This window comes from Lytechinus variegatus, chromosome 7, assembly GCF_018143015.1.
Source record: "Lytechinus variegatus isolate NC3 chromosome 7, Lvar_3.0, whole genome shotgun sequence".
NCBI lineage: Eukaryota > Metazoa > Echinodermata > Echinoidea > Temnopleuroida > Toxopneustidae > Lytechinus > Lytechinus variegatus.
The window spans coordinates 6,098,506-6,121,005 of record NC_054746.1 but is presented as its reverse complement, the minus strand read 5'-3'; the positions used below and the strand labels follow the sequence as shown (position 1 = coordinate 6,121,005).

Below are 22,500 nucleotides of genomic sequence, written 5' to 3'. Positions count from 1 at the left end.
TATAAACACTTTAATACCTTTTTAGTTTCTTATTTACTCGAACAAGCCATATTTCAAAGCGCCATCTCCGTCAAACTGCTGTTAGTGGTACGGTTCGCCAATTTATTGACTCCGAGGAAAAAAACTTGCAACTATTCGAAGATTTTTCAAGGTCTTGACGCTCATACTATTACTATCAAAACATGGCTTCTTCTAGCAAAAGTAAAGTTCCCAAAGTTGCGAAGGTAAGTTTCCTTTTATATAGCTTCATTCAATAATAACTAAATAATTGAAATGATTTCAATTTCTCCAAAAAAGTATAACACGCTATTATTAAATGTGAACAAAAATCAGGTGTTATTCCGGTCAGGGTAACACATTACTGCGGCAGCCTTTCATGCCCCGGGGACCCCGACACGTCTTCAGACAGTGTCGGGGTCCTGAAGGCTACCCTTCATCATCTCCGGAGCACAAAACTTCGCGATGTTTTGCATTAAAAAAGCGGTGATAATAATGAATTAAAAATCTAACGATTAATGTCAATCTGATTCCCCTGTCAATCTTACCAAACAAACTGTTCCTAAATCAGCTTACATTTGTACATTTGAAAGAAGAATAATGTAGGCCTATACGATTCTAAGAAATCCTTCAAAAGAGCGTCAATTTTCGGACTTTTGTTCCAATCGCGAGATCGCCATGTTTGAAGAATGTGAAAATAGTTTCTGCGCATGCGCATATGAATATTTATAAGATGACGTCTCTGCCTTTACAACACAGTTTAATGAATTATGCATGTAACTAAAAGTCAAAACTTTCTGCAAGTCGCCTCGATTCAATTAAATCGTGATTTAGGCATATAATTCAATACCATTTTTTCATATTAATTTGAAGAAAAAAAATCTGTATTAATAAAAAAGTAATTTATTTCATATATATTTCTATTTTGTTACATTCTGTGTTTGTTATAATATTTTTCTTATTTTGTCATTTGTTATATTTCTTTTCATTCTTTTTATGCTTTGTTTATGGGAAGGGGGGGGGTAAAGCATGACTGTTCTCTTGGTGTGTGTGTGTTTTATATACTGAACAAAATAACATTTACGAATAGCATGATTGTGTTTTATAATTAAGAGATTTCTAGATCATGTAGAAACTTTTAGTCTGTATTATGATTATTCCCTTTGTAATTATGAGATATTAAAGAAATATTTACAGATTCTAATTTTACATTTAGAATAACCAATTTACGATTTTCTTAAATATGAATCCTGATTTTATTGATGTTATTCATCGTTTTTGCTTGTTATATAGCAATTAGGAAGGAATGAATATGATTTTAAACGAAAGGACATACTTAAAAACAACTTTGCCTCCTTTTAAAATAAACATCAAGATATTGTAAAGAATAAATAATTATGATTACAAAAAATTCTGCTGCTTTGATACCATTAAGCCGAGATGGGAAGACGGGGAAAGGTAAACAAAGGAGAAAACAATATTTTCATGATTTCCTCGCAAACTTGCGCAGAAGCAAATATTTAGAAAGAGAGAAAAATTAGAAAGAAAATCCCGAAAAGCTATCTTTTTCGCCACTGCTTTCCCCTTCACTCTCACCGTTTCTCATGTCCTTTTTTTTTTGGGGGGGGCGTTAGGATGGGGAAGGCCACGCCACCGCCTCCTTGCGACGAACTTGTTATAGAAAAATGGAAAAGGTTCATGACAAAGGCCTGACTTTTATTGGGATGTTATGACAAAACCTATCACAAAATTTGATTTCTGCATCAATACTTCAGTGGTACTGCAGTAGAAGTATAGATAAGCTGATTTAGTGTCATCATTATTATTCATTAATTCTTATAAGCAAAAAAATTAAGATAAAGAACGGGACGTATTTAGAAAAAAGCGCCTCTTGGATGCCAGGAAAATAATCAGATAAGCAAGATTCACGGCGAATTTATGCATCCTATATGTAATGAGCAATTCAATTCTTTGTAATTACAGGCCTATCCCGCAGAGATTTATATACTCATTGATTGAGGCTTAAAGAATGTCAACGAGATGAAAGATTACATAGTAATCTAGAAACAAACATGAATTTTAATCATATTTCATGATTCCATACTCTATCTTATAATCTCCCTTCAAACAAATTACAAATTGATATTGATATAAGCATCAATTGTATATGAAAATGTTTGTTGGATGATAATGAGATTTGCATATATTTTCATTTCATTTATTTATTTTAAATTCTCATCAAAACATACAACATACAATTCAAACTGACAGAATGATTCATGCATGCACAGTATACAAAATAAATAAAATGGAAAACATAACAAGAGAGAAAGAACAAAATTAAAATATGTGGGAGCCAGCATTGGACTCCGTGATAATGTCTTTAAAATCATTTCACATCACGGAGTCCTCTAGATTCTAGGCTAAGTCAGCGCAGACCTTTCAGTTGCTGGGTTCCAGAAAATGGGCATCAATATCTTAAAGAGATGATTTGCTGATCACTCAATAATTTTGATCAACGAATATATTCACAAGCGTACCTAAGAGAGGTGGGGTAGACTGCCCCCCCCCCCTGACAAGTCATAAATCATGCAATGGACGTACCCCTGCCCCCATGACGAATCACAAATGATCCCGACGAGCCACAAGTGCCCCCTCTTTTGAACTTGTAGACCTTTTTTTTCTTATTTGCTTGTCAATTTTTTTCTGTTACGAAATCATTTATTTGTGGTTGAAGACAATTTCTTTTCTTTTTTTTTTGCTTGTCAAATTTTTGGGCAGACGAATTTGCCCCCCCCCCCCCCCCGGAAAATTCTGGGTACGCCCCTGAAAATATTCCTTTAATATATGAGTATTAATTTATTTCTTCGCTTGGCCTAGTTAGGGTAAAAGTCCCTTTAAAAAGTCGAAATTTGCCCTTCAGTTTTATTAATCAAAGTTACATTAATGTAAAACTACTTACTGTATTTTTCTTTTATTCATTCTCCAACAGGTCAAAAACAAAATGCCAGCAGAGGTGCAGATTACTGCGGAACAGATCCTCAGGGAGGCCAAGGAAAGAGAACTGGAGTTGGTTCCTCCTGTAAGTATATCAAAGACTATGATATATATTTTCATTCATTTTCTTGCTTTATCCTACCTTTTCTTACACCTCCCTAGATCTTTTCTACTCGTATGAATCATTTATTTACAAAAATTCTTAATGATCTCTCTAGAGACTTATAATGCATTTTCATGTATTATTATGTGTTACTGTGTATATATCATCATTTTCTCAGAAAATGTAGTCCCAGTACATGTCCTCATCCCATGAAATAACCTTTTTTTTTGAGAATCAACCCATTGACAGTAGATGGCCAATTCCTTAATTTGATAACATTAATGACCCAACAGACTCTAGAATTCTTGATGACTACCACATTGTTAAAGAAATATTCAGAATGTAATCCATATAGTTCTCTTTCATGACTTTTGATATCATATATATATGATATTGACATATCAGAATCAGAAAAAAAATATGACAGTTTCCGTTGATATCAGATCAATTCAGAATTTATTGTGACAATCCATATTCATACAAACTGACGTTCTGGGGGAAGAATATTTGAAGAAGTGTTGTGTTAGTGATTTTCAGCTACAGCCAGATGTTTTAAGCTACTGAAATTCTTTCATTTGAATGGCTGAGAGCAAAATTAGCCAATGTTTCATGAGGAGTTTGCCATTGGTTTTCACCAATAGTTAGATGTTATAAGCTATTGGCAATCCTTGCATCTAATTGGCCGAGAGCAATTTAGCCAGTGAAAAATCACTGACAAAACTCTTCATGAAACACTCCCTTGAATAATAAAAGGGAATTATATGAATAATCTATCTATCCCTTCCAGCCTCCAAAGCAAAAGATCACAGACCCAGATGAACTGCAAGAATACAGACTGAGAAAGAGGAAAGAATTTGAGGATAACATCCGCAAAAACCGTTCCATGGTCGGAAACTGGATCAAATATGCCAAGTGGGAAGAGAGTCAGAATGAAATTGCTCGGTAAGGATTATAAGCAAAGAGAATGTCTGTATGTAGACTGCTTTTACCGCACTTATGGCTTTTCCCATTTTTTTTAGTCTCTATCTTTGAATATTTCTTGTTGGTATACAAAATGATTTCTTTACCATCTCCAAATTGCCATCTTATCTACAATTTAATATATGACTGTTTATTTGAAATTTTTGTATCAATAAAGGGTCCAGAAATGTTTAATACATCTTCCACTAAAAAATGTTAGCATGATAAAAACTCGATATATGGATGATTTGATAAACAGTATTTCCTATGTTACAAGGAAAAATACTTTTTGTCTCGCCTGCGTAGTGGAGCGAGACATAGTTATCACTATTTCCGGCAGCGTCGTCGTCAACAATTGTGTTGTACACCCAATAACTTTCTATAGCTTCAAGGTGGGATCACCTAATTCATACCAGAGGTCCATCTCCTGAAGGCACAAGTCAAGTTTGAATTTGAATAAGGTCAAAGGTCAATGAACTTTCCATGACTGGCACTGTGCTATGTTGTACACATAATAACTTTCTATAGCTTTGAGGTGGGATCACCAAATTCATACCAGAGGTCCATCTCCTGAAGGCACAGGTCAAGTTCAAATATGAGTTGAATTTGAATAAGGTCAAAGGTCAATGAACTTTCCATGACTGGCACTGTGCTGTGTTGTACACACAATAACTTTCTATAGCTTCGAGTTGAGATTGCCAAATTCATAACAGAGGTCCATCTCTTGAAGGTGCAGGTCAGGTTCGAATGTGAGTTGAATTTGATTAAGGTCAAAGGTCAATGAACTTTCACACTACTTTGTTCCTCTAATGACATGAACTTTATAATTTTATACTTTTTAACACTAACATTTTACTTCAGAACTCAGTACTCTCTATACCTGAACCAGATTTTGTATTTTACTTGTTTATTCTTTAAAAACTGTTGTTATTTATTTAATGAGCTATAGTTCTTGGCACCATTTATAATCAGTATTCACACCACAATTCACCCCTAAACTGCTGACAGCCTCAGAAGTCATATAGCATAGTTTTGACATGCAGTCTCTTCATGACTGCAATATGGAGGCGAGACAACGCTTGGCGTTTGCCTTGTTTATATGTACTTATTATTCAAGCGATGTATATATTTTTACTGTATATATATATATTGTTTTTATGTATACTAAGGAAAAAGAAAATGAAAAACCTTAATAGATTTAGAAAACAAAAACAAATCTCAACTTGATATTGATGGCAAAATAAATACTGGAGAAATAGGAATAGAGATTGATCTGACTTAACTCTTGATATTTGAATAAATCCTTTATATTACATGGGTGTGAGAGCTCATTTTTTTAAACTTTTTTTTTGTTTGTGATTATCCCATTATTTTCCTATTCTTTTTGCATATTTTCCTTTGTGAAAAAGCTTTTCATTTTATTCAGTTCTTTGTATTTGTGTTCACAGCACTGATATTAAGATCCCTTCAAAATCAAATGTTATGTTATATTATGATCACATAGAATTTATTATATAAAGTTTCCACTTGTTTGTTTATACATTTTTTTTCCACAGAGCAAGATCAATTTGGGAAAGAGCTTTGGATGTGGAGCACAGAAATGTCACAATCTGGTTGAAATATGCAGAGATGGAAATGAAGTAAGTCTACACATGTAGGTGCCGTTCTAGTGATTATATCTGTGTAGTAAAATTTTCCCCATAATCTAATGAATGATTAATTATGCTGATTTATGCATAAATTAACAGTATACTCTACTTAACTTTTTACCGCCCCACTACTATTATTACTGCTATTTTTTTGTTACAGACTTGTAAGAATTCTGATCAGATGTACTTTGGGCAAAAAATTGTTTTATTTTAAATTTCTTTTTTTTTTTATATAATACTTTTTTGACTCTTTTTCAGTGGAAATTGTCGTTGAATAACTAAAAGTAGAAATAATCATACGTTTTATGAAGTTTAGCTAAAAACTCAATTTTTATCGGAGATGAAATCTTGGTTTTAACCAATTTTGGGTTATCAGGCTCTTATGCAGCATATTTCATCCTTTCTGTGTTAATAATAGTTTTGGGTGTTCTTAATTCTTGTAGACACAAACAGATCAACCATTCTCGTAACATCTGGGATCGAGCCATCACGATCCTACCTCGCGTCAATCAGTTCTGGTATAAGTACACCTACATGGAGGAGCTTGTGGGTAATGTGGGCGGAGCTAGACAGGTGTTTGAACGATGGATGCAGTGGGAACCCGAAGAACAAGCCTGGTTCTCGTACATCAAGATGGAGCTGAGATACAAGGAGACGGAACGTGCGAGAGCGATTTATGAAAGATATATCCTTTACATATTGTCATTTATTTCAGTCAACATTTTCCCTTGAAATGTTTCCGACTCTTGCACGTCAATGACATTCCCTCCTTCTACTTCTTTCTGTCTTTGTGCAGTCTGGAATATATTGCAGTTGTTGTTCATTTACCTGTTGGTGAATTGCTTTTCTGTACCAAGAGCTTTGATATTCTCCCAGGATACCATATTAAAGGTCAAATCCACCTCAGAAAAATGTTGATTTGAATCAGTAGAGAAAAATCAGACAAGCACAATGCTGAAAATTTCATCAAAATCAGATGTAAAATAAGAAAGTTATGACATTTCAAAGTTTCGCTTATTGTTAACAAAATAGTTATATGAATGAGCCAGTTATATTACATGTACATCCAAATGAGAGAGTCGATGATGTCACTCACTCACTTTTATTTTGTTTTTTATTGTTTGAATTATACAATATTTCAATTTGTACGAATTTGATGATTAGGACCTTCTTGCCTGAAGCACAAAATGTTAAAATAATGGAATTCCACGTGCTCAGGGAGGAATGAAACTTCATTTCACATGACAATGACGAGAAAATCAAAATATTTCATATGATAAAATACAAAGGAAATAGTGAGTGTGTGATGTCATCAGTTCCCTCATTTGCATACCGACCGAGATGTGCATATAACTGTTTTGTGAAATGAAGCGAATCTTTAAAATGTCATAACTTTCTTATTTTACATCCGATTTTGATGAAATTTTCAGTGTTATGCTTGTTGAATTTTTCTCTTTTTATTCAAATCAAGTTTTTGTTGGGGTGGACTTGTCCTTTAAGGTATTGCTGTGTGATTCAATACTGTTTTTTTTTTTTAGTTTTCATTTAGAAATGAACATATGATTAATATTTTGAATCAACTTTAATAATTGCAAAAAGTTTAAAGGGTGGGATTAAAAATATTGAAGGTAGTGTGTTGCAATTTGGTAATATGAGATACTTGAGGTGGCAAATTATTCAATGTGATGTCTATACAGAAAAGTAAGTACCCTTAGGCCTTTCCATTTTGTTTAGAGGGGTGTACCGGTAGTCATTCTTTCTGCTTCTTTATTTGTACTTTGCCCTTGAACCTTGAAGAATAATCCCTTTCAGCAACTTCAAAGATATACCGGGATGAAAACATTCTGTGTATCAGTGGGAAGTGCCATGGTGAAGTAATTTGAGATTAAATTTATATACACTAAAAGTGAGTGCCCTTGGCATATATTATGATTTTTTTTTTGTCAGGGCCTTCATTCACACATTACGTTATGAATTTATAGCATGCAAGGCCATGCAGCTCAAATGTAAATTTATATATGTTATTAATTCTTCTGTATTTAATAGGGCCAACACATCAATATCTTTTTATTCATCCTCAAATGAACAACATTTGCATTTAAATGTGCAAGGCAACATTCTGCACACTTAATGTTTTCCAATATATATATTTTGCATTCCTTGACTGAGAACCACTTGTCTATGTCCATCCCGAGGTGAAGAACTGGATCAAATTTGCTGGATTTGAAGAATCCCACAACTACATCAGCCTGGCTAGGGGTGTCTATGAGAGGGCTGTAGCGTTCTATGAAGATCACATGGACGAGAAACTCTACATAGCATTTGCAAAGTTTGAAGAGAGACAGAAAGAAGTAAGTCAACTTTGGTCACATGGTTCATTTAGCAATTGAACGCTTGCAAAAATCTTTATCAGTTCTTGGCTCTATGACAAACAAAATAAAGATTAAGTTAAAAAGTATAAATTATATATTTTCAGTGGCATAAGATACATGTATTATGATAATTCCTATAGGATTCTCTACTGATTCAGTTTTAAATTTGCTATTTCAAGCAAAACTTGATATGATATATTTTGTTTTTAAAGTTTATGGAATTTGACATATTTTGTTACGTTTGTTGAATTTTGTCATTTTTTTTTATCTTGTCTTATCTTCTATTCTGTTCTATCTTCTATTCTATTATATTCTATCTTCTGTGTTTTTGAATTGTGTGGTGATGTGTGGGTGTGTGTTTATTTTTTCTATAACTTTTTTATTTATTTTTTTACCAGTTATGATATTTGTGTATTTGTAGGGCCCCGGCTATAAGCAGTTTTGCTTCTTAGGGGTCCTGACTTTTAAGTAATTTGTAACCTGTTAAATTTTGTATTAGTTTGTTTGTATCATGTTATTTTGTAAATATTTTGATGTCTTTTTAATGGTCAATAAAATTGATTTGAATTGAAAAACACAGCATGAAAGAGCGAAGGTGATCTACAAGTATGCACTGGACAACATGGATAAGGAGCATGCCCAAGAACTCTTTAAGAACTACACCATCCATGAGAAGAGATACGGAGACAGGGCTGGTATAGAGGACGTCATTATCAGCAAGAGAAGGTTTCAATATGAAGAAGTAAGTTACTTTTTGTCTCACCTGCATAGCAGAGTTAGACTGTAGGCTCCGCTTTTCCGACAGCGGCGGCGTGAACACCAAATCTTAACCGAAGGTTAAGTTTTTGAAATTACAGCATAACTTAGAAAGTATATGGACCTAGTTCATGAAACTTGGCCATAAGGTTAATCAAGTATTACTGAACATCCTGCCTGAGTTTTATGTCACATGACCAAGGTCAAAGGTCATTTAGGGTCAATGAACTTAGACCATGTTGGGGGAATCAACATCAAAATCTTAACCTAAGGTTAAGTTTTTTAAATGTCATCATAACTTAGAAAATATATGGACCTAGTTCATGAAACTTGGACATGAAATTGATTGAGTATCATTGAACATTCTGCATGAGTTTCACATCACATGACCAAGGTCAAAGGTCATTTAGGGTCAGTGAACTTTGGCCGAATTGAGGGTATCTGTTGAATTACCATCATAACTTTGAATGTTTATGGATCTGATTCATGAAACTTTGACATAATAGTAATCAAGTATCACTGAATATCCTGTGCAAGTTTCAGGTCACATGATTAAGGTCAAAGGTCATTTAGGGTCAATGAACTTTGGCCAAATTGGGGTATTTGTTGAATTACCATCATAACTTTGAAAGTATATTGGTCCAGTTCATGAAACTTTGACATAAGAGTAATCAAGTATCACTGAACGTCCTGTGCGCATTTCAGGTCACATGACCAAGGTCAAAGGTCATGTAAGGTCAATAAACTTTGGCCACATTTGGGGTATTTGTTGAATTACCATCATATCTCTGTAAGTGTATTGGCCTAGTTGATAAAATGTGGGCATAAGAGTAACCAAGTATCACTGAACATCTTGTGCAAGTTAAAGTAGTTTTCAGTCAGCACTGCTGCTATATTGAATCACGTGATGCAGGTGAGACCGCCAGAGGCATTCCACTTGTTGTTACAAGCTACTAAAATCCTTGCATCTGATTGGCTCAGAGCACAAACTGTCAGTGAAAATCAATGACTATTTGTTCCATAAACTGCTTCCCTCGGGTTGACACTCTTCAGGAAAAACGTTCTTTTTTTGGCAACTCGGTTTTAAGGTACACACATTCAACCCCTATTTGTGGAGCCTTCAAGAATCGATTTGTCCGTTTTCTAGTTTATGTGAACTCTCAAATTATCATGCCATTTAATAATGAGTAATGATAATATGTAAGATTTATATAGCACCTTTTCCATTTTGATTTAATGCTTAAGGTGCCTCGAAAACAGCAAAAACAAAAGTGAAGATAGTACAAGAAAAGGTACATTACAATAGAGAAAAAAATGTGTGTCTTCAAATCTAATACCTGCAGGTGAACAAATGCAATTTTAGGTCAATGATGGGAGAGTACAACTTAGTGTAATTTAGTATAGTTTTTGAATGACAAGCAATTGTTTCTACACAGCTGGAACGTGACTAGAAGGGAAAAACTTTGATGATATCACGACAGACATTTGCTTAGTATTTACAAGTATTTACCAGTTAATGTGTGTTTGCTATATATAAAAATAGCTCATATTTTTCAAGTTACCCGTATTCATGTTCAATAATGAAATAGAAGTTAAAAGACACATGGATATATGGTTATTAAGCACTTCTTTAAAGAAGAAGTTATAAAAAGTATTGATAAAGATAATTTAGGATTATTTTGATATTTTTGCAAATGAATTTTATTCGTCTTCCAACCAACTAACACATGTCCTTCTTCAATCTAGTAAGCAAATGTGAATACTCTTGCTTGAGTTCCTCTGAGTTCTTTATTTTTTTGTTTTGTATAATGCAACAGCCAACACTAGGACTATGCTGTATGCTCCCCCTCCTGGGTCTTGACTGTTTGTTTGTTTGTTTTGTTTTGTAGGAGGTGAAAACCAACCCTCACAACTACGATGCATGGTTTGACTACTTGCGTCTGATGGAGACTGACGGTGACATTGAGACAGTGAGAGATCTGTATGAGAGAGCTATCGCTAACATTCCACCTGCTCAGGAGAAGAGATTATGGAGGAGATATATCTATCTCTGGATCAACTACGCCCTCTACGAAGAATTAGAAGTCAGGGTAAGTTATTTGCTTGTGATATTAACTGGCTGTATACATGTACTTCAGAAACCTTAAAGGGGACTGAAATCTTTGAAACAAATAGGCTTGTGTTGAAACAGGAAAATCAAAGAATAAGAGCAAAGAAAGATTTTAGAAAAATCAGACTAATAATGAGAAAGTTATGAGCATTTGATTATTACGATCACTAATGCTATGGAGATCGTGCCATTGGGCAATGCGATAAGGATGTGTGATGTCACATATGAACATCTTTCCATTTGATGGACTATAAAATACCCCCAAAATGTCACTTTTTGCTTTTTCTTATGGTGATACAAACTCTTTTATCTGTGATGTACTTTTAGCTCATCTGGCCCGAAGGGCAAGATGAGCTTATGCCGTGGCGTCCGTCGTCTGTCGTCCGTCCACAATTTCAAAATGCTACTACTTCGCCATTTGAAGTCTGATTTCAATTCTGTTTGCTTTATATGATAGCACTAGGTGGGGCAATCAAAACTTCTACACAGAATTTTGAAAAAATTCATTAAATATGCTAATTTATGCACATTTTTCAAAATTCACAAAAAATGCTACTTCTTTATTTGTTGACCGATTTTGAATTTTTTGCTTCCATCTGGTAGAGCTTCATGAGGTTCACCAATCTTCTACACGGAATTTGGAAATTTTGACCAGAACAATTATGCTAATTTATGCGAAATTAATTTATGCATATTTTTAAAAATTCACATAAAATGCTTTTTCTTCTTTATTTGTTGACCGATTTTGATTTTTTTTCTTCCATCTGGTAGAGCTTCATGAGGTTCACCAATCTTGTACACAGAATTTTGAAATTTTGACTAGAACAATTTTTATGCTAATTTATTCGAAATTAATTTATTCATATTTTTAAAATTTCACATAAAATGCTTTTTCTTCAATTGTTGACCGATTTTTTTTTTTTTTCTTCCATCTTGTAGAACTTTATGAGGTTCACCAAACTTCTACACAGATTTTGAAATTTTCAGTAGAAAATTACTAATGCTGATTTATGCAAAATTTATTCAGAAATCACAGAAAATCCCTCTTTTTTATTTGTTGACAGATTTTGATATTTTTCTTCCATCCGGTAGAACTTCGTAAGGCCGACCAAACTTCTACACAGAATTTTGAAAATTTTCAGTCGAAAATTATTTATGCGAAATGTATTCATAAATCACAGAAAATTCCTCTTCTTTATTTGTTGACAGATTTTGATTTTTTTTCTTCCATCTGGTAGAGCTGCATGAGGTTCACCAAACTTGTACACAAAATTTTGAAATTTTGTCTGGAAAATTATTTATTCTAATTTATGAAAAATTTATTCATAAATCACAAAAAATGTTTTTTCTTCTTCATTTATTGATCATTTTCAGTTTTGTTTGCTTTATGAGGTGGTGATACAAAATTTAAACATAGAATTGTGAAACTCATTGAATCTGATATTTATTCATATATTTTAAAAACTCACAAAAATTGCTTACTTATTTGTTGATTGATTTTGGTTATTTTTGTTCCATCTGAGAGCTACATTAGGGTCACCAAGGTTCTACACAGGGTTAAGAAACTTTGACTAGATAATAATTAATACTTAATTCATATGAAATTTATTCATAGATCACAAAAAATGTTCCTATGTCATTTCTTCATCAATTTCAATTCTATATCCTCAAATTATGTCACCAATATAATTCACTAAAGTGTCAACTGGGCTGAAATTAAAATTGTGTTAAATTGTGTTTCGAGATGCCGGATGAGCTCCACATCATTGATGTACTAGTTTTAAAATCTGTATTACATGCCCTCCTATAGAAAAAACGACATGATCTGCTGATAGATGTGATAAAAGAGGCAGTTTAAATAAAATATATACAAAAGTAGTTGGGAGAGTTGTTCACAAGTGACATCACACATCTTTGTCACATTGCCAATGTGAGGATATCCATAGCATTAGTGATCGCAATAATCAAATGCTCATAAATATCTCATTATTTGTCCGATTTTTATCAAACTTTTGTTGATCTGTTTCTTTGATTTTTCTGTTTTCACACAAGCTATCTTGTTCCAAAGATTTCATTCTCCTTTTATGACCAGTAACTTGTCATTTTTTTCTCGCCTGCATAGCAGAGTGAGACTATAGGCACTGCTTTTCCGGCGGAAGTGTCAACATTGAATTCTTAACCAAGGTCGAGTTTTAAAATGCCATGAGAACTTGGAAAATATATGGACTTAGTGAAACTTTAACATTAGTATTACTGAACATCCTGCCTGATTTACAGGTCACATGACCAAGGTCAAAGGTCATTTAGGGTAGTTTGTCTGCATGTCCATAAGAAACCTGATCACCATAACTTTTGACTTGTTTACAGAATTAAATGTGTCAATAAAGAGCATTAACAATGATAATACCCCTGCCACGAAATAGATGAACATGTCCCAATGAAGACAGCACGGGATGGGTGAGACAATGCTTTGGTTTGAGCCTGTCCCCACCCCCTTTTGATTCAGTGTTGGAAAGTTTTATATTATTCCAATTCATGATTATGAATGAAAGTGAACATAGAACATGTATTGATAGCATTGCATTCAGGGTCAAATAAATATTATTTGAAATATATCAAGCAACAGTCTTAGCTAGACTATCTTGTCTACGTTTGTTGGTGGACACATTTGACCAGGGGCCTGTTGCAGAAAGAGCTGCGTTTAAACGCAAGTCAAAAAATCAAACGCAAGTCCCAAATGCGCGCTGTTGATTGGTTGAAAATCAAGTTGCGCATGATTTTTAGAGTTGCGATCGATTGCAACTCTTTCTGCAACGGGCCCCAGCTCCATTTCTTCACTATCTTGTCTTTGAAGGATTTGGAAAAGACGCGTGAAGTTTACAAGGCGTGCCTGGACCTGATCCCTCATAAGAAGTTTACATTCGCCAAGATGTGGGTGCTGATGGCTCAGTATGAAGTCAGACAGAAAGAACTTCAGAAAGCAAGGAGAGTCATGGTAAGGATTATTAAGCATTGTTCTCTAGTGACATGTACAGGTATATCTCAGGAAACATTTTTTTATTCAATTCACTTTAATTACATCCATTAAAAAGGGTGATAATACATACATTATTTAAACAATAAAAAAGAATAATCAATTTAATGATAAAAAGAAAGGGTAAACGAAAGCCAACATGCATTGGATGTAGGGGATTGGCAGAGGCCAAAGACCTATCGAGGCCAATTCCCCTTAGTTCTGCGCATTGGTAAAAAACACGAGAAAACAAAATAACTAAACAGTTATATTTACAGCAAAAACATTAATATAAACTGGGTTTGTTTCACACTTTGGCAACCAAACTGAATGTTCTTTAGAAAAGATGCATACATTTTTTAGAGTAGTCATGGAGGTCAATGTAAGTCAGCATCAGTTATGATAGGAAATGAATCAGAGGTGTATTTTGGGGGAGTATGCTTTAAAGTCTATGTGAATATGAAACACTCATTAAAATCAATTATCATTCCGGAAAATAATCACACCATATCTTAAAGACCTTGAAATATAAAATTCAAAATATGGTTAAAAAAATATATTTTGAAGATAATCTGCTGACATTGCTAAAATTATTTGCCTATATTGTCTATTTCATTGAAAAGTCACAATACCATCATATTACCATGGTCATTTATGTAAGTGAAGAAAAAATTGAGAAAAATAAGTGTCAAATGTACTTTTACAAAAACTAATTATCTTATGTAATTGCAATATCAATATTGTATTGAAACAAGATTACGAGTTGTAGAAGTTTATTACTTCTTAGTTTTCACATCAAGTAATGTTTTCAAATCCTAATGAACCACATCATTTTGTTGATTGATTCGTTCAGGGTACAGCAATTGGAAAGTGCCCAAAAGACAAGTTGTTCAAGTCATACATTGAGATGGAGCTTCAGCTTAGAGAGTTTGATCGGTGTAGGGTTCTATATGAGAAGTTCTTGGAATTCAACCCTGCCAACTGCACTACATGGATGAAGGTAAGGACGTGTTTGATTCCTTCCTTCAACTTCAGGGGCCGTGGAAGCGGGGGGGGGGGGGGGTGAAGCCCCCCCCTCTTTTTTCTAAAACCGTGTACAAAAACGTAAAAATGACCATAGGATTGTGATTTTTTTGCATGGTCAGCCCCCCCCCCCCCACTTTGAAAACCGTTCCGCGGCCCCTGTACTGGGATGCATGTTGGAAACTTTGTTTCTTGGAAGAAATGGAAAAAAATACTTAATTGTAAAGATGAATTCACAGGTACGATTTTTTACATGTATTCATGCATAATTTTGTTGTAAGTGGATGAGAATGATTAAATAATGAGAAACATATACAATTTCAAAGAATTTCTCACATTAATTTTATAAGTGTGAATCATATTCTGTTCTTTAGGATGGTGGTCACAAAGGCACAGCTTTATTAAATGCCCCATTCCACTGATAGATGGATGGATGGATGGATAGATGGTTTATTGGCTATGGCCAAATTTACAAGGTGATAATGACCAAAAAAATTGTTCAAACAATTACACAAATGATTACAAAATAAACAATATGGATAAAGTATGGTATTGAAATTACTTGTGTTGTGAAATTTTGGAATGGAATATTAACTGAGAATAAATTGTGTCTGGGAAATGTCCAGTGGGTATGCCATTGTAGTATTCAACTAAATAAAACCGAGAATATTCAAGAGTTTGACAGAAATATGAAAGACAAAAGATATGAAATATATATGATTCATGCATGTGCATAGATATCACTTTGAGAAAACTCCAGAAAATTTGACTATGATGATCATACTCTGACTTATCTGATATTCTTTTAATTGTAGATTGTGCTCCATAAATCTGCTAAATCTTTTTACATGTGGGTTTTATTATTTTAAGGTGTCTTCATGAAAATTTTGCTGTTTGTATAACAAAAAATACCACTACACAATGTGTAACTGTATTTAGTTATTTTTTATTCATTTATTAGAAGTTTGTAAATTTTGTCTTTGAATATAAGGAACAAAGCAAAGTTCACTCTATTAACATAAATTTCATCTTGCAATATTAATACACCTTTTAACCTTAGAGTCCATCAAACTGGTGTGTTGGCTTAGTTGGTAGAGCATCCGTCTCACAACCGGGAGGTCGGGGGTTCAAACCCCGGCCACGTCAGACCAAAAGACGTTAAAAGATGGGAGTTGCTGCTACCCTGTTTTGGCGTTCTACGATTAAAGGGATAGAGCCTTGTCGATCTGGCGCTGCACAGTGGCTGCCGGGCCCACGATCAATTGGGCAAAGCAAATTTTCGGAGTATTTCATTTCATGTCTATTCCGAACAATAAATTATGGATTTTTGGTATTTCATTTTGATATCACCTTTTTAATTTCAGTATGCAGAGTTGGAGACTATTCTTGGAGATATCGAGAGGTCAAGAGCCATCTATGAACTTGCCATTTGTCAACCTAGACTTGACATGCCAGAGGTTTTGTGGAAGTCTTTCATTGACTTCGAAGTGGAGCAAGAAGAGTGGGATAACGCAAGGAGTCTGTACAGAAGACTACTAGAAAGGACACAACATGTCAAGGTAACTTAAACACACACACATACATGTCAATTTAATTGAAAGAGAAGCATCCACAATTATTCAGGTACTTGGTGTTTTAGTTTGGTACAAGGCCCTAGGGAGGGGTGGAAATTTTCTAGATAACCTGTCTTTGTTATGGTTAACCAAAGTATGTTCTTATGTATTTTAGCAGCTTCACTGCATCCAAGTTCTCACAATGGCTTTTCTGATTCTTTGTTACTATTGCTTATGTAAAAATATGAGGATTAAGAGGGATAGGGGAGTGAAATTTAGAGGAATTTCCGACTCAAGGTCCCGGCCAATTACTATACCTGCAGGATCTTTCTGCTGATCTTCGAAGCAAGTGGGGAAGAAGAACAAGAAGAAGATTAAGGTTCTTACAGATGGTAGAAATCCTATTTATGTAGGGCAAGTTGATTTAAAATCAGTAATTGGTATACATGTTTTTGATACATCGCAGGTCTGGATAAGCTTTGCTAAGTGTGAGCTGTCTGTCGGATCGGGTGATTGTGTGTTGAGATCAAGGCAGATCTATGAGGAAGCAAACAAGGCATTGAAACATGTAGAGGAGAAAGAGGAGAGGCTGATGTTACTGGAGGCTTGGCAGGAATTTGAGGTAAGACGGGTTTTTGAAATCAGGGCCCCGTCTTACAAAGAGTTGCGATTGATCCGATCAATGGCAACTATGGAAAGCTAGCAAAGTCAACATATAAAATGCATGTTTGCTCAATTTTTTTTCTAGATATGAATGTATATCCATTAATTCATTGATTTCTTGACAAGTTGGTGTGTTCTCCTTTGTTTACAAAAGACATTTTGCAAATTTCCTGAGAAAAAATTATGACACTGATGGATTTCCACAGAGATACAATTGATTGGATCAATCGTGACTCTTTGTAAGACGGGGCCCTGGGTATATGGCATGATGGCGTTGACTGGCAATCTTGCTTCTGTGACATTCTCGGGTGTTTTTTAATAAGATTGCAGATCACTGCCTTTTCAACCTGTTGAATTTGAGCAATATCCATGTAAGTAATTATCCTTAGTAAGTAATGTCCTATTTTTAGGCATGATTATTTTGACAAATGGTGAATATTAAATGAACTTGGACCATGTTTGGTGATAATGGAATGGTTGTAATATTTGCTGTTACAGTTAAACAAACTTGCATAAGTAGAATATTTTTCTAGGCGGAGGCAATTTTTATAACACCAGGGTCCCGTAACACAAAGATAGCGACTAATCATGCGCTTGTTTTTTTACGATTGATTGTACATTGCAGTAACTGCAATCAATTCTAGAAAAATGCTCTACGATCATTGCTAATCTTTGTCTTACGGGATCGAGAGTGTAATTCAGACCTGCCAACCAGTACATTTTAGGCGTATTTATTACGTTTTTGCAACCAAAATACGGCAGTACGTTTTTTCTTTAAAAAATATGGTTTTTGCAAAAAAAAAATTTATTGATAAAAATCATCTCTAAATGTGTCTATTTCATAAAACCTACACAAATATGGTTATTAGATCAATGAAATTTCAGGTAACTTGATTTTTTTTCAATCATTTCGTTAAAACCAGGGTGGAGATATACATATTTTTCAATGTTTTTTTTTCATCTGCAAGAGCAGTGCGCATGTTAGCTTGCATGCAGCTTGAGCGCCACGATGAGCGAGTACGCCAAGCATTTTATTATACACTTTTTGGGGGAAAATACAGTATTACAAAATACAATTTTTCATTTCCAGAGGTTGGCAGGTCTGGTAATGTACCTTTTCTAGGTCAAATTTGTCTTTGCTTGAACGGATGTTGTCCAAAAGGATTTGACTTTGAGTTAATTGTATGTATCTCTTTAGCAAGCCTTTGTGTTTCCCTCTCTTTCACCCAAACTAAATGAATTTATCAATATCTAATTCTTGAGAAGAGAAAATGTTCTTTGATTTTCAAATGGGTATTTATTTTAAAATACCCTGTTTAGTGTACTCGATAGCATTTTACCAACGCTTTTTTACAGCATAAGGGTGCCACTTTGAATAGTTATGGAACTGACTGCGCTGAGCCATTGTGTATTTTCCCCTTGCATTGTGGCTCAATTTCAACTTCCTAATTTTCAGTTTCATAAACATTTTTCCAGCATTCATGTTGTGAAATGTCAGTCTGACCCAAAATAATGTATATTTCATGCTATCCTCCACCAGGCCCCTCCAAGGCTTGAACTTCGATTATATTTTTTTATCAATACCATTTTTTTTTCTAGAATGAATTTGGAGATGATGAGAGTGTAGCCAAGGTTCAAGAACAGATGCCAAACAAGGTCAAGAAGAGGAGAAAGATCCAGACAGAAGATGGGGTAAGTAGAATTCTATTCATTGTAGTCGTGCCTTTGTAAGTCCATGTCAAAATTTCTTGAGAGACTGACTACACCTACAGGAAAATATATCTAGGTGGAAGCACATTGGGCATCACCTATCGATTTTTTAGACCTTTAAGGAATTCTTCACTGTATCAGTGAACTGTCTAAGGCTCATTTGCTATTGATTACAGGTAGTAAAAACTATTTGTGTCATTTGATTGATTCAGAAAAAAAATTCCCCATGAAATTCTGGCGTTATCAATAATATATGGTGTGGGCTTAAAGGGTTAGCAGCCGATTTAAAAAATTCTCAAACCAATATGAAACATGTGTACAAGTGCATGTATTAGAACTAATAAACCCTGAAAACAACCATTATTGAGAATGAAAAGCTAAAACTACAAGGCAAACCCTGATTTTGTAAATAGGCGTCTTATAGACGCCTAAATAGTACACATAAGTGTATGGGATGAAATTAAGATGGTGTTTCCGGTCACTTTATATTTCAATTTTTGAAGCACTAAATAATTATTTTCTAACGCAATTTTTTCTGGGCTTCATTTTTGTAACATATCACAGATACAGGTGACAAGTGTGACCTAGCTCAGATTTTTTTGAAGTCAAACCAATGTTAACCAATCACTTTAATTGGGTTTTGTTTCAAAGGGGGTTCCATCCTCAATAAGAAGTTGTTTTTAGAGGGAAAAAAATTGGACAAGTTGATAGGTGAGGGTTTGAACAATATCGGACAAATGATGAGAGAGTTATTAATTTTTTAAAGTTGTAAAAAATGGTAATCCCTGTATCAATGGAGACTTCAAATTGGCTGCATTTGTGATGTCATAGTGATGTCATAGTGATGTAAGGCAAAGACTACTCTTCAATATATACAAATAATTGCTAAAACCTCATTAAAAATGAAAAAATTACCCTGTACTTCAAATTGTATTTTTCTTTCATGAGAACATAAAGTAATATGCTACCTAGGTTATATTTTGATTACTTCACCAGGTGAACACATGCTTCGGAGGATACCACAAGTCCCTGATGATGAATTACTTACCCAGTTGCCAATTTGAAATTTTCATAGTCTAAGGATCTCAATTTTACAGCAATCATAAATTTCTTATTGCTTGTCTGATTACTTTCACCATTTTATTTACTTTTTTTTCTCCTGTCCCATATTACATTTTATTACCAAGGTCAGATTTCAATTTAACTCCCAATGTGTCAAAGTGAAACTGAGCTCAATGGAGTTCAGAATGAATGTTTAAACATATTTCCTCCTAGGATTCAACATTAGTAAATAATAATAATAATGATATTAATTCATTTTAAAAAGGAAATAAATCAATAAATGAAATATGAACATCCAATATTATGCACACCCTATATATTACACATTTGTACAATTTGATCAAACATTAACAATTTTCAAAATTTTCATTCCACTTTACATCATATTTAGCTGAAATTTCCATGGTTTTGCATAATTTCACCCTATTCTGTAAACTTAGCCCATACTTTGGCTGGACTTTTACTTTTTAGAAAATGATTGACGTTGACTTATCAACCGATTTATTATGTATTCTCTTCTCTTACAGTCGGATGCAGGATGGGAGGAGTACTACGACTACATCTTCCCCTCAGACGAAACAAACCAATCCAACCTCAAGCTGCTCGCTATGGCTAAGATGTGGAAACAGAAGATGGCTGAAACCAATGACAACTCATGAGAAACCCATGTTGATAACCAATGACCCTCAAGGTCAATCAGAAAGTCGCTCTCTCAAGGTTGCTTACAAGGTCATTCAGAAAGTCGCTTAGATACCTATGCAGGAGTACCTGTGCAACATGAAAATACAGGTGAAAACCCATCCTGGTGACCGTTGGCTCTCAAGGTCGCTCAGAAGGTCACTCGCAAGGTCGCTTACAAGGTCATATCCATTCCATTGCAGTTCTTGTACAACATGACAGACCAGTTGAAAAACCATCCTGGTGATGATTGTCACTCACAAGATCACATTCGCACCATTGCACAGTTCCTGTGAAACGCGGCAGTATAGGGGAAAGTGCCTGAGTCAAACCTCTTGGAACCACAAAAATCTGCTTGACTTGGTCAAGTTCTGACTTAGAAGATGTAGAAACACGCTTTGCATATTCTGGTCTGAAATGATGCTTTGAGTTTGGCAGTTGCTAGACTGTGGAAGGTTGAGCTATGCAGACTGCAGAGGGAACTGGACATGATGGAAATGCATTCATGCGGGATATTTGTGAAGCCTATCTACAGGGGAGATGAAGAGACGTGCATTCGGTTGGAACCACTCTGCCTTAATCATATTTGGACTAGAGAACCTTTGTATAGAGTGTAGGGACAGCTCAGCAACAAAGTGTTTGGAGGGAACTCACCCCATGTAGGCTTATGACTTGTAGTCGAGCCAAATGAAATTCTACAGTGCTTATAAAAAAAAACGGGACAGATGTGAAAAGTCTATAAAGTTTTTGTGTCAAATTTTGATGTCTATATTTCGGTTTAATAGGTGCTCTGAAGTCTTTCAAATGCCATTAGATAAATTTAGTTTCGTTCATGCTTGAGCAAACATGGAATGTTTTTTTTGTGTGGGGTTAAAATGGAGGCTTGCGCCAAAATTGCATAAAATGATTAATACAATGATCATAATTCTTGCTAATGAGCAGACTTCCTCTTAACCTTTTCACTATCTTTGCCATAATTTTTGTCTTACCTGCGAAGCAGAGTGTGACCGCTTTTCCGACGGCGGCGGTGGGGTCAACACCAAAATGACAGCATAACTTAGAAATTATATGGACCTAGTTCATGAAACTTGAAAATAAGTTTATCAAGTATTACTAAACATCCTGTGCGAGTTTCAGGTCTCATGATCAAGGTCAAAAAGGTCATTTAAGGTCAATGAACTTTGGCCAAGTTGTGGGTATTAGTTGAATTACTATCATAACTTTGAAATTTTATTGTTCTAGTTCATAAAACTTGGACATAAGAGTAATCAATTATCACTGCACATACTGTGCCCATTTCAGGTCACATGACCAAGGTCAAAAGTCAATGAAATTTGGCCATAATGGGGGTATCTGTTGAATTACCATCATAACTTTGAAAGTTTATGGATCAGATTCATGAAACTTGGACATAAGTATCTTTGAACATTTCGTTCGAGTTTCAGGTAACATGACCTAAGTCAAAGGTCATTTAAGGTCATTGAACTTTGGCCATTTTACATGTAATTATTAGATTGCTGTTATAACTTTCAAAGTTTATGGATATAATGTTTAAAATGTGGATATATGGGTAATCAATTTTCACGGACAAGTTTTAGGTCACATGATCAAGGTCAAATGTCAGTGAATGTAATATTGTATCATTATATGAATGGTGTTTCTTGTGAATAATTATTTTATAGTAGTTTTCAAAGTCAGCACTGCTGCTATACTGAATCGTGTGATACAGGTGAGACAGCCAGAGGCATTCCACTAGTTAGACAATATTTTTGCCCCAAAGTGTTCAATTTTGTGAATTTTCCAACACTCATGAACCAATTTTTAGGTACTTTATGATGACATTTGTGTATCTAA

At 34.5% G+C, this 22,500-nt stretch overlaps 1 protein-coding gene across 1 annotated transcript; it reads left to right on the top strand.

The window, feature by feature from the left end:
* Positions 1-86: 86 nt before the first annotated feature.
* Positions 87-20,758, top strand: LOC121418300 (crooked neck-like protein 1). The gene is made up of 14 exons (XM_041612084.1): positions 87-224; positions 2,990-3,079; positions 3,885-4,039; positions 5,614-5,697; positions 6,150-6,391; positions 7,882-8,057; positions 8,659-8,820; positions 10,724-10,924; positions 13,799-13,939; positions 14,811-14,957; positions 16,345-16,539; positions 17,000-17,155; positions 18,796-18,888; positions 20,496-20,758. Exons 1-14 carry the CDS (start codon positions 183-185, stop codon positions 20,625-20,627), a joined length of 2,016 nt encoding a protein of 671 aa, XP_041468018.1. The 5' UTR covers positions 87-182; the 3' UTR covers positions 20,628-20,758.
* Positions 20,759-22,500: the final 1,742 nt, after the last annotated feature.

What these genes read in the sequence shown, in the direction of transcription:
- LOC121418300 (XM_041612084.1), top strand. Translation starts at nt 183, where the DNA reads ATGGCTTCTTCTAGCAAAAGTAAAGTTCCCAAAGTTGCGAAG. An exon ending in GAAGGTTTCAATATGAAGAA is followed by an intron (nt 8,821 to 10,723) that starts GTAAGTTACTTT and finishes TTTGTTTTGTAG; the next exon opens with GAGGTGAAAACCAACCCTCA. An exon ending in AAAGGACACAACATGTCAAG is followed by an intron (nt 16,540 to 16,999) that starts GTAACTTAAACA and finishes GATACATCGCAG; the next exon opens with GTCTGGATAAGCTTTGCTAA.